The 13,867-nt window shown below is 26.2% G+C and overlaps 1 protein-coding gene across 1 annotated transcript; it reads left to right on the forward strand.

The window, feature by feature from the left end:
• Positions 1 to 1,145: 1,145 nt before the first annotated feature.
• Phum_PHUM045660 (uncharacterized protein) lies at positions 1,146 to 5,157 on the forward strand (the record flags this gene model as incomplete). The annotated part of the gene is made up of 3 exons (XM_002423209.1): positions 1,146 to 1,285; positions 3,043 to 4,912; positions 5,104 to 5,157. 3 exons carry the CDS (start codon positions 1,146 to 1,148, stop codon positions 5,155 to 5,157), a joined length of 2,064 nt encoding a protein of 687 aa, XP_002423254.1.
• Between the last annotated feature and the right edge of the window lie 8,710 nt (positions 5,158 to 13,867).

Below are 13,867 nucleotides of genomic sequence, written 5' to 3' on the forward strand. Positions count from 1 at the left end.
TAGACTTTAAATTAACGCAAAAAATAAATTTGATTGTTACGTAATTGATTTTTTTTTTTTTTTTTTTACGTAAGCTCACAATAATATTTACTTTTTGATTAATAATAATAATAATAATTATAAAACTAATAAACGAAAAAGAAAGAAAGAAGAATAAAAGAAAACATCATTATTAATAATAGATTTTTTTTATTTTTGTTTTGTTTGTTTGTTTGTTTGTTTTGTTGTCTTCTTATTCGCATATTTAAATAAATGCATATTGTAAAATTTATCCCTATTGAATCAACGCTTTTGTATGCGAAGGTATTAATTAATTTTTTTTTTTTAAACAACATTCGATTCGATACGATTCGATACGATACGATACGATACGACGTCATCATCATAGTAGTGTAGTCTCACTCACTACCTCGTGATGGAAAAAGTAACAAAAAATTTTTTTTTTATGATGCAAACAAAGTTTTGTAAACGACGATGGTAAAAAATAAGCAACTTGTGTAAATTAAAAGATGATGTCAGACGAACGAGGAAGTTTTTTTTCTTTTTTTTTTTGTGGACTTTTAAGTTTTGAGAAATCGTTTTTTTTTTTAAACTCATTGATTGACAAATCTTAAAGATCAAATAATAATAAAAAAAAACAAATTTTTAATTATTATTATTATTATTATTATTACTCCAATACTATCGACAACGAAACGGTTTTTTCCCAAAATAAAAAATAAAAAAATAAAAAATAGGGAAATAAATGCATATTTTACATTCCTCATGTAAAAAAGATTTTTTTTTTTTTTTTATCGTTAAAGAATAATAATAGTTGATTGAATGATGAGATGAGATTTGAATACGAAAAATAATAATAATAATAATAATAAAATGTCGCCAAAAATTAACATTTAGACATTGAAACGGGAAGGAGAGGAAAAAAAATACCGACGATGACGTTAAGAGTAATACAGAAACAATAACAAATGACGTCACTAATACGTAAACGTTTTTTTTTTTTATTTCAGTCGAAAGCACGATTGTTATTATATAATAATAATAATAATAATAATAATAATTTTTTTTTGTCAACAGAGGTCCACAAATGAGAAGTGGTTTCCAATGGGGCTTTAAGGGCTCGCCCAAAATTTTTCATAATAATAATGATCAAGTGGTTATCGGGATCAAGATTGAAGACTCTTACAGAAAACGAATCTCCTTCGCCGTATACAAACGATCCATTAGCTGTGATAACAGGAATCGGTCCAGGTGATGGAAAATGTCACATATATTCCGTTAGCAGGTAAAAATTATTTTCATTTGTCTCGCTACTATTACTACCACTACTACAAACTATTCTTTTCGTTACAATTTAAACAAACGTGACTCACTTACCTAACTAACCAAATTTACGAACAAGTGTTTGTTTTGCAAGTATCGAATTCTTTTCCAAAGAAGAATTTAGAGAGTGGGTTTAAAAAATTCGAAAGGACGGGGATTAAAAATTTATTAATTATTATATTGCTACCACCATTAAAATATCCAACAACAACAACAACAACAACATGAGTACGTGATTTAAACGAACGTGTTTTTTTTTAAATGGAAATTTTCCTTTTTTTTTGTTTAAGTGAAATCTTTGATGACGTTATTACGTGACCATCCTTCTAACATTTTATTGTTGAAATAAATTTTTTTTTTAAAATAAATATCAGAATGGACGACAAACCCTTTTTTCTCTTTCGACCTTTTGAAATTTTTCATCCCTAAGGGAAGAAAGGAAATAATAATAATAAGAGTATCGCGGGAAAAAGCGTCGTAAAATTTGCCACCACCAAACGATGGCGACCAAGGATAATGAAGCCAATTTAAAATTTGCCAAGTTCACACCTTGAACGTTTTTTTTTTCTGATTATTTCCATGATAAGTATAAGTGTTTGGAGGTTTTGGAAGTGTCCAACACGATATGCACATAAAAAAAATTTATGATGACGCCTAAAAACGTCTTCCTAATTTTTTATTTAATGACGTAATAATAAATAACAAAAAAATTATTGAATTGTTTTTTTGTGACACTTGTTAAAAATTTGTTTTATTTTTTAAAATTATTTTGCGCAAATTTTACGTTTTCAATTTATCAAAATTCCCGATATTTAATTGTATGTTGTTTTTTATTTCGTGTTCTTCAACGTCTTTTTTTTTATAACTTCTGTTTTGTTTTAAACGTTTACATAATTAACAGGACTGACATACAATTTAACACGCTAAATGGATAAAAAAAATATAAACGTTGTCTTCTGCTTCATCGAACCGCTCACGAGATTCGCCCTTTTTACGAGCACTAATTATATACATATTTAAAACGAAAAAAATTTTTTTCAGTTTTAAAATATTCATATTTAATGGTGCAATAACCATTTTGAAAAAAAATATATATTCATTGTTCATTCACGTTGTAAATGAGGGCGAACGTAATTTACACGTTACCTTATCAGGGCATCGCGAAGAGCGTCATCATCATCATCATCATCATCATCATTACTCCCCTTTGATTCGTGTTATTATTCCATGAAACTTATCGGGTATCCCTGCTTTATTTTTTGCTTTCTCGTTTTTACTTTTTTTTATTATTATGAGATTCATTTGATAATTTTTTTTTTTTTTAAATCGTTTCAAGGTGGTACGTTTTCAACTTAGGATTGTTAACTTTTTTTTTTTTTTTTGTTATCATGAGCATTGTTTTAAATGAAAATAATTTGCTTCTGTGAAATATAGTTTTTTTTTTTTTTCGATTGATAAAGTTGCAAAATTGCGGAAGTTTTATTATGAAAGTGATTAAAAATTTAAAAAAAAAAAAAAATTTATATAAATGTGTGTTAACTTGACGACGATTGCCCAAAACAAAAAAAAAAATTTGAATTTTTTTTTTTTTTATTTATCATCTTCGTGATAAAACGTTAATTTTTTTTTTTTTTATGTAAAATATTTCAAATTCGCCGCATAATAATAATAATTTTTCAATAATAATAATTTTTCAATAATAATAATTTTTAATTTCAGAGTCAATCCACTTTTCAAAGAAGAAAATAATATAGATTTAACATTGAAAGCTCACTCCGATGAAAGTTCCGATCAGAGATTATCCCCTAGGAAATCCATCAGTTCCGGATATGAAAGTAGATTCAATTCATCATCAGATAGTAGCAGTTGTACGGAATGCGATGATAAACACTTCAAAAAACCCATTGCCTCGGTGAAAAGAGAAAAAAGATTGACGAAACAAAGTAAAACCGAGAAAAAAAAAAGAGGAGATTACGATAAATGGGAAAACGTTTCCTCTAATCAGATATACGAAGAAGAAGAACAAGAAAAAAATAATTCGTCCAATCTTAAACGTAGATCGAGAAGAATTAAAAATGGTACTACCACGGGTCCTCCTTCCAATCTTAGTCCGATTCCCGAGGGAAAAGTCGATTGCTCAATACCTCCACCCATATGGCCAAGAGTTAAAAACGATGCTACGAAAATTAACGACGATGTTTGCGTGGATATCGAAGAACGACCTAGCAGAACATACCATAATGGTACCACGAATCCCGTTAATTTTATATTTAAATACAACGAAAGGTACCCAACGGGTCGTTATGAAAGAACTAGAATGTTTGAAAAACATTGCTTCGGTAAAAAAACAAATTTCTCAAATGGATTCTCTTCGATAAAAACGGAATACGAACATAATTGGGTGGAATGTTGCCAAAATCAGTGTGGGGGTCCGAGTTGTTTTCAAGATATCGAAGATAGCGATAAAAACGTTATTAAAATATTACATTCGGAAAATTCATTGGAAAACCTACCGAGGATTAGTAAAAACGAACTCGCCGAAGAAGTACTTAGAGATTTAGCAAATTTAATTGCGTTTGCCATGAGCAGTAGAAATTCACTCTCGCTCGGAAATCTATTGAAAAGTTTAGCGGATTCAATTCAAAAAAGTTTAGATGCTTTTTCCCAAGCCAAAACGGACGAAGATTTAAGGATTTTATCGGAAAATTTACACAGGAATAAATACCTGAGTAAAATTTTATCCGCTTTATTAAATCACGAAGGCATACAAAATATTTTCATACCCAGATCGAACGACGATTACGATGATGATAAAAACGAAATCGAATCATCCGGAACAAGTCGAGATTTGGAAAAATATACTAAAAAAAAATCTATAAGAAAATCAAATCAAGAATTAAATTCTTATAAATTAAATAGTTCTAAAGATGATATTTATAGTAGCGGTAGCGAGGGGAAAAACAGTACATCATCCAGCAGCGGTTGCAAAGACCTTTACATGAGTAGCAATAGCAGTAGTAGTGCCGGTAAAGATAACGTATTTAGTGCTAGTAGTAGTTCGGATTCGACCGTCGATAGGGATAAACCGGACGATCCTTCTTCTCCCGAAATCGTCAAAAAAGAAACAGAAAAAGAAGGAAAATGTCCGGGGGATGATGATGATGATAATATTTTGAAAAGAATTCATCACGAGCACGATTTTTCATCATCGTCGGGTGAAAGTGCTTTCGGTTCATCGGATATATCACCTCCGCCATCGGATTCCTCTTCGGCTAAAGACATATTAAACCCGGTGTTCCTCCACGAGGATATATACAGTGTTCCAAAAAGCATGAGAAATGCAATTATCGGAAAAAGTTTGGGTGGTAGAACTAAAAACGCGGATTGTGATTCGGTTCGAAATTGTGGGAGCAGTGCTTTTGAAAAATTAATAAGCGCAAAAAGGAAAACGAGTCATGATAGTTGTCAATTGGACGACATTGGTCCGTTATCGTCTTACATAGACGAAGGAAAAACTCGACTCTCGACAGCGATAACATCCGCCAAAGTTGACAACACCATTTTAAAGAAAGTTGAACATCCATATTACGTAAGTCCTTACCATTATTATTATTATTTTTCTTTTATTCAATTACATAAATTCCGGTGTGGTTTTCGAGTTAAATATCCTAAGATAGATAAGTACGTGTATGTACCGGGTTAATGGCGTGTACGACAATTTTTGTTTCGTTTTTTTTTCCTAAAAAAATTCCACTAGTATTATTATTATTATTATGAAAGAGTAATGAATTTAACATAACTTTCGTGCTCGTAATTGCTAGAAAAATAAGTTAAAAGTCGGTTATTATATTTCGGTTAATTAAATATTTAATAACAAAACTAACTATTTACGATTATTGAGATAAAAATATTATTAAATTTTAAAAAAAAAAAAAATCGAACGGTGTTAACGCGTTGTGCTAAATTTACTGGACAAGAAATTGAGCAAGTGAAAATTGACGGAGATTTTTTTCAACATTTACGTATTGAGTAGTCCAGTTACCACACACTTTATCTGATTCATATGAGTTATTAGAGCTCATTGGAATGCGAAATGCAATACTTGTACTCGTACCTGGTCTCCCGTACCTGGTTTCCCGTACCTGGTCTCCGTCCGTGATCGGTATCCGTCCGTACCCGGTATCCGGCTGGACGGATTTTATCCATGAATTGATTTTTTTTTTTTTTTTTCTTTTTTTCAAACGTCTGGCCTTGGTATTTCGTCATTTATTCGTTTTTCGTAATAAAAAAATTCGCGTTTTGTTTTTAAAAAATTAATTTTTAAGAATTTGTCGTGTACGCGGTTAAATTAAAAGTGGTTTTAGACAAATGGGGGGGGGAAGGTGGTTTTCGACATTTTTTTTACGGTTTAAATGAAATTTTCTGCCGCTCAAAATGAAATTCAGTCGAGGAAAAAAAAAAAAAGTGAAATTTTTTTTTACGTTTACGCACGTGCGTGAACTCTCGTCCGATTTCGCACACGCACATTATTATTATTATTATTATTATTTATAAATCGAACACTTTGATTTGTCGTGTGCTAAATTAAACTTGTTTTAAAGAAAGTTTTTAATAATTTGTTTTTCCGTCATCATCGTTGTTGTCGTCGTTGTCGTCGTCGCACGCGTCACACACACACACACACAAAATTAATTACGCACATTCGTACGCAAAATAATAATAATAATAATAATAATAATAATAATAATAATAATAATTTTTTTCGCTTTATTCAATTTAATATTCGTATATGGATGGTTATGTCGCGCGCGTTCTCGTTTTATCCCATTATGACGTTGACACACGCACACGCACACGCATACAAAAAAATTATTATTTTTAATTATTATTATTATTATTATTATTTTTTTTTTTCTCTCTCTCTCTCTCTCTCTTCAACGGTTTTTATTTTGATTGATTGACATGGAAAGGAAAAAAAAAAGTTCACCGGAAGTTCAAACTTGACAATTACGTTACGTTTCCAAATTATTTATTATTACTAATGAAATTTGAAGTTACCATCATTATTATTATTATTATTATCATTATCACAATCATTTTTTTTTTTTTTAAACAATTGAAAAACCATAAACGAAACGGATAATTTATTAAATTATTATTATTATTATTATTCAATAAGTTAAAATAATAATTTTTTTTTTTATTGAAGACATAATCAAAATTAACTATTATTATTATTAAATTTTGAACGTTTTATTTTTATCGCATTTTTTTTATTTTTACCGTTAAACTATTATTTAAAAAAAATGCAAACAACAAACGAACAAACAAACAAACAATACAATCAAAAAGAAGACAATTCCATTACCTTAATAGAAATTCTCTCTCTCTATAGAATTAATTCCGTTATAAAAAATTATAATTTCGTACCGTATACAAAAAAAATAGGAAATAATAATAATAATAATAAATGAATTTGATTAATGATACAAATCGAGAGCATTGAATTAATAATAATAATAATAATATTTATTTTATTCTTATTAACAAAATAAATAAATTAACTTAGGTGTTTTATACTTTTACGGTATAAAATTTATTTTTAGTAGTTCTTATTTCAATTCGATCGCAAATAAATAAATAAATAAATTCGACCGTTATTATCATTACTATTATTATTAATAAATAAATGAAACGCGAAAAAAAAAAAATTTAATAAAATTTATTTTAATGTGTTTTTTTTTTTTTTTTTTTTCGAAAAAAATTATTAATTATTAATCCATGAAAATATTACTATTATTATTATTATTAACGAATTTTTTTTTTATGTACGTTAATAAAATTATTGATCCGAGTCTATATTTACTTATTAATTATTATTATTATTATTACGGGGTAATATTTTGGCACGCGAATTAAATTTATTTAATTTTTTTGGAATCGATTTGTAACAATCGAAAAACAGACATGTTTATGAATAATATTAATAATAATAAAAATAATAATAATAATAATAATAATAATAATAATAATAATAATAATAATAATAGTGTTAAAAAGCTAGCAAACATTTTAATCTATTTAAACAATAATAATGATAATAAACTATTTATTTATTTATTCGTGCACGTGTATATATTAACAATTGGGACAGGCTTTATATTGCAAAATTTAATCGAGTTTCAGCTTTTAAATTGAAAAAAAAAAAAATGGAGTTTACATTTAATTAAAAATTATTACGTAATAATAATAATAATTATATTAATCCCTTTTTTGGTAAATTTTGAGGGGGGCCAACACCACCACCACCACCGCGGTCGCCGCCGCCATTTTAACATTTAAAAAAAAAAAATTAACGTCATTATTATACACACGTACATTCCGAAATTTATTTATTTATTAATAACGCGCCATCTATTAATTATATATTATTATTATTATTATTATTATTATTATTATTATTATTATTATTATTATTATTTGTACATATTATGTAAATATTAACGAGTATATCATTTTTCAATAGAGTTCATTGTCTTTAACCCCAATAACAATAATTTTTTTTTTTTTTTTGATAGTCGTTAATGTTTTAACCCCAACGAGTCATTGACAAATAAATAAATAAATAAACAAATAAATAAATCAATTAATTAATTAATTAAATTTATATATCGGTCATCTTACATAAAAAAAATAAAATTTTATTAAATGAGAGAGAGAGAGAGACAAGACGCGAAAACGGTTTATTAACGGTACATTAAAAAAAAAAAAATTGTAATTAATTAACTTTTTAAAATTATTATTTATGTTGTTATTAATAATAATAATAATAATGATGTTGATGATGATGATAACGATACATAAACTCGTTTCTTCTTCTTCTTCTTTTTTTGTTCTTATTTTTTTGCATAATATTACTAATTAATTTAATGACCCGACGATCGGTTTCACAATAATAAAAAAACTTTGACGAAATTTTTATTTATTTATTTTAATAATAATAATGATAATAATGATAATAATTTTAATAGATTGTACGTAATGTGGATCGCGCGAGGAGGGGTTGTTAAAATTTATTTAAATTTTACGAAAAAAAGAAAAAAAAACTTTCATTTTTATTACTGAACACATAAAATCTTATTAATTTTTATCTATTAATTTATTTATTTAAATCATTTGTTAATTTAGTTATTTATTAACTTTTTATTACCCCCCCACCCCACCCGTGAAATCGGCCCCGTCGGCTATTTTATTACTCTCTCTTTCTCTCTCTTTTTTTGATTATTATTATTATTTATCCTGCTGTTATCTATCCGTTCATTATTATTATTATTATTATTATTATTATTATTATTATTATTATTATTATTATTATTATTATTATTATTATTATTATTATTATTATTATTATTATTATTATTATTATTATTATTATTATTATTATTATTATTATTATTATTATTATTATTATTATTATTATTATTATTATTATTATTATTATTATTATTATTATTATTATTATTATTATTATTATTATTATTATTATTATTATTGGTATTACCAGTTGGAAACGTTTAACGATTTTTATTTTATTTACCTATTAACCTAAATAATACATATATATGTATAGGTATTAATAGTTATGATAATGATAATAATAATAATAATGATTTAAAAAACCGATCGATACGTTAATCCCATAAAATTTTTTTTTTCCCATTCATTCATTTGGGATTATAAATTTAATACGTTAAAAAAAAAAAAATTTTATTTCACGGGGGGATGTTAGGGGGGCGAGTCCATAGAGGAAAGGGGAGGAGTCATCGATGACGTAAATAATATTCGTTAAGGGAAATAAATAATAATTTATTTTTGATTGTAAAGTTAAAAAACAAATCGTAAATAACCCGATTATGATAATAAATAAGTGAATAAATACAAATTTATAATTTTTTTAGGGGGGTAGGAAGGGAGAGGGAGGTGTAGAGAAGGAGGAGGAGGAGAAGGGGTGAAGGAATTTTTTTAAAATAATTTTTTTACGATTGCGTAAAGACGTGACTTTTATATTAAATCGTCGGTTTTTTATTACACTAAAAATTAATCAATAAATTATTCGAGGGGGTAGGGGGTGGGAAATTAATTAGAAAAAAAAGCAGAAGACATTTTTAATTTTACAAACGAATTTCTTTTCATTATTATTATTATTATTATTATTATTATTATTACTATTAAAAAGAAAGTTAATTTTTTTTTTTATTGCGATGAATATATATGGACGGACGGACGATACTTTGCGGTAACTATAAAAAATTTTAAAAAGTAGCAAAAGGGAAAAAAATATAAAATAATAATAATAATAATAATAATAATAATAATAATAATAATAATAATAATAATAATGATAATAATAATAATGATAATAATAATAATAGTAGTAGTAGTAGTTTTATTAAGTCAAAAGGGAAAGAGAACGAAATCATAAAAAAAAATAAAAAAATAAAAAACTCTCACTTTTATTATTGTTATGATGTGACTTTAAAATGAAAATCGAATTTATTTGGTTCGATTAATCGATTAATCGAATAATTAATCTCGATTTTTTCCTATTTTTTTGTCAAAAAAAAAAAAACAGTACAAAAGGTTTAAATTTCTCGTTGATTTTTCAAGGTTCTTAGAAAAAAAAAAAATTTTTTTTAATTCAAACATAAAAACGCGGAAAAAATAAAATAATAATAATAATAAAAAAAATAAAGACAAAGTTAAACAAAATTTAAATTCTTAAATTTTTTTTTTTTTTTTTTTGTTAGCATTAATTATTGATTTTTCAAAAAAGAAAAAAAAAATTTTTTTTTTGTTTAAACAATGCATTTTTTTAATGTGACGTCATTGATATGAACTTTTGAAAAAAAAAATTATTTTTCTCGTTTGTTTTATTATTATTATTTATTACTTTTATTAAACTTACCAAAGAGTGGGAGTGGGGATGAGGGGAATAGATTTGTCGTATTTATTATTTAATAATAAATAAGAAGAAAAAAATATATATATTTACGACTCATAGAAAACTTCTAGAAATTTTTTTGTTTTCAAACTTCCTTATTTAATTATTAATTAGCGAAAATTCTCATGACTTAATGCAAATAAAAGAAAAAATTACGAAACTTAAAAAGGTAAAAAAAAAAAAAAAAAAAAAAAAATTAACATTAATGCGTTTTTCATTAACTAATGAAATTGTGTTTGTTTGCTTGTTTGTTTGTTCAATGGTTATTTTTAATCGTTTTTAACACAAAAAAAAAAGGAGAGAGCGAGAGTGAATGAGAGCGAGAGAGAGAGAGAGAGATAGGGAAGGAAAAAAAGTGAGAGTCAAAAAATAAATAAATACGTTTCGACGAATATTGATTGAAAAAATTTCTTACTTTGAAGCTTTACCTTACGCTTTCTTTTACATAATTCTTTATAATATAAATGTAATTGTTTAAAACGTCTCACAACGTAATAAATTAAATACGACATTAAAACGTCTATTACGATCCTTAAAACCCTCCCCCCGTACCCCCGTACTCCCTTCCCCCCCTGCTCGGTGCAACGGTTCATATCATCATCATCATCATTGTTATTTTTAACGTACGATAATGATAATTTTTTTTTTTTAATATCATAAAATCAATCGAGTCAAACTAAAGTTTTTCTTTTATCGAAAAAAATAAATAAATAAATAAAAAGTCACGTGTGACGTAGTAAACAATAATTTATTATTGATTTTATTAATGAACTTGTTACGCATCGAATGATGTCAGTCGTAAAAATAATAATAAAAAAAAGTTACTTTCACTCTTCTCGAACTAAAGGAAAAACAAAACGAAAATGTGGTAGGAAGGGGGGACAGGCAAAGGAAAGGGGAGAAGGTTGATAAAAATTCAAAAATTTTCCAAAATTAAAGAAAGAGAGAGAGAAATTACGTAATAGAAAAATTGATACGAAAAAAAAATGGCGGTTGCCCCTGGTAATGGAGTAATTAAAAAAAACAGTTTTAATTATTTAATTAAGATTTTAAATATTTGAATCCGTGAACTTGACTATTTATATATATTATATATCATCTGTAAAAATTAACCTTTGCCCTTGTTTGCTTGCTTACTCACACACTCACACAATCGTTATGAACTAGAACTTGGAAACAGGTTGGACGACTTCCTTCCGGCAACAACAACAAACAACAACAACAATATATACTTTCCTTTTCAAAGACCTACTTTAACCATTTTTCAAGAGTTCCAGTTTAATTTTTAAAAAAATTTACGATTGATTAATTTTACTTTCTAATATAACGTCATATTTCGGTTAGTTTAAATATTAATTATTGACACCATAATAAAAAACTTTTTTTTTTTATTAATAATAATAATAATAATAATAATAATAATAATAATAATAATAATAATAATAATAATAATGTCTCTAACGTTTTAAATAATAAAATCGTTAATGTATGTTTTATAGAATGATTTAAACAATAATTAATAATTTTTATTTGGTGGTATAATATTATTGTTATTTTCGTCGGCCATTTTCTTTTTTTTAACCATCACGTTTTTGGTTGTTTGTTGGTTTTAATTAATAAATTATTATTAACAATTTTCTTCGCAAAGTTTTTCTTTTTTGTCGCTTTTTTAAACGTTCGATATCGTACCTTATCAAAGGTATGTGTGTGTGTCTGGAAGGAAAACTCGTATGGAAAAGTTATTGAAACTTAATAAACGATTTTCCGATTGTATAAGTTTTTTCTTTTCTCGAATTTTCTACGTATCGATTAATCGATACCAAAACTATCCACGTAAAATTTTCCTCGTTACGAAATAAACATTTTAAATTTAACTATGTGGAAAAACCGGAAGTTACTTAAAACGGATGTAAGATGAGTTATGAAAAAACTCGTTTTTTAAAAACATGGATCAAAACCGTTTGTTTCGTTTGCGTTTGTTGCATATTTTTAATTTGTGTCGTCATTTATACTAAACAAGTTATTTCGGAAAATCTTTTTTTTTTTTTTTTTATATATTAAAGTCAAAAGTTAAAAAATTTCGACGTCATTTTTACCTTTGAGGGAATAGGAAAGTGGTATTTTACTAAAAAAAAATCTTCCTCCCCTCCCTCCCCCCTTTTTGTTTAGGTCGATAAATCTTTTAATTATTATTTACAAAAAAATAGAAAACCTTTTAATAAATAATTTAAGAAATGTTTAAAATAACCTTTACGATTATTACAAAAAAAAAAAATATGACTACTACTCGGTTTCAGGTGTGTGTGTGTGTGTGTGCGAGAGAGAGTTACCTGTTACTCGTCTAAATGGGCAATTTAGTTAGTAGTCGAGTTCATAAAGTATAAATAAAATTATTATTATAAAAAAAAAAGAAAATCTTAAGCAATAAATATTGCGTTCGATGAAATATCAAACATGCGAAATATATCCCACGGTGATAACAATTTTGTAACTTTTTCTTTTTTTCTTTGTATGGAATCACCGGTATTAAGTAAATAACGGTTTTTCTTATCACTTTGATTAGTTTGTATAATATTTTTTTTTTCTACTTCCGTTTTATCCTATTGATAACCGGAAAATCGTTTCGTTCATTAATGAAAGGTAATGTCACAATAACGTTTACATTAATTTTTTACGTAAAAAAACGGATAAATGACGTCATCAAATCCACTACTACTATTATTAATCCTACTTTTGTTTGTTAGTGGGTGTAAATAACAAGAATTAATAATAATAATAATAATAAAAGTGAAATTCTTTGATGTCGTGATGTAAAAAAAAAAATTTTTTTTTGTAATTGCGTGTGCGTGTGCGTGTGCGTGTGTGTGAGTGAGTGCGTATGAATTATATGTGTATATCCGTATATAAATGTGTGGAAGGGATTAAATTTGCGGAAACGTGGGCGTTTGAAACAAAAAATGAATACTTTGGTGACGCCACGTCATTTTAACGGTGGAAAAGTGACGGGAAATTTTTATTTTTATTTTTATTTTTTTTTTCCGGGAGGGGGGAGGGGGGTTGTTTTTGTGGTTCAGAGAGAGGTGATTACTACCAATACTACTACTACTACTACGACCACTCAAACTTACTTAATTTTTTTTACAACCAAATATTACCGCGTATGCGTCATCCTTGAGCAATTTTTTTTTTTTTTTTTTAGGAATCTAATAACGTGTTTATAAGATACTGGATTATTAAACAAGTTTAAATTTTGTAATTATTACGTAGTAGACACACACACACACACACACACATCGTACATTTATTTTTATGTACATAAATGAATCATTTTTACATATGTATATTAATAAATAAATAAATGAAAGAAAAAGAAAAAAAAATTATTAAAGTTAATGATATACAAATATGAATATTTTATACGTATCGAAAAAAACTCTAATAAAATCGAATGTCGACATTATTATTATTATTATTCGAAACAACGTGATTATGAATAAAGTAGTAGTAGTAGTGGTAGTAAAGTTAGGTAATAAATTTTCTATG

Source organism: Pediculus humanus, genomic scaffold (assembly GCF_000006295.1).
Source record: "Pediculus humanus corporis 1103172107398 genomic scaffold, whole genome shotgun sequence".
Taxonomy (NCBI): Eukaryota; Metazoa; Arthropoda; class Insecta; order Psocodea; family Pediculidae; genus Pediculus; species Pediculus humanus.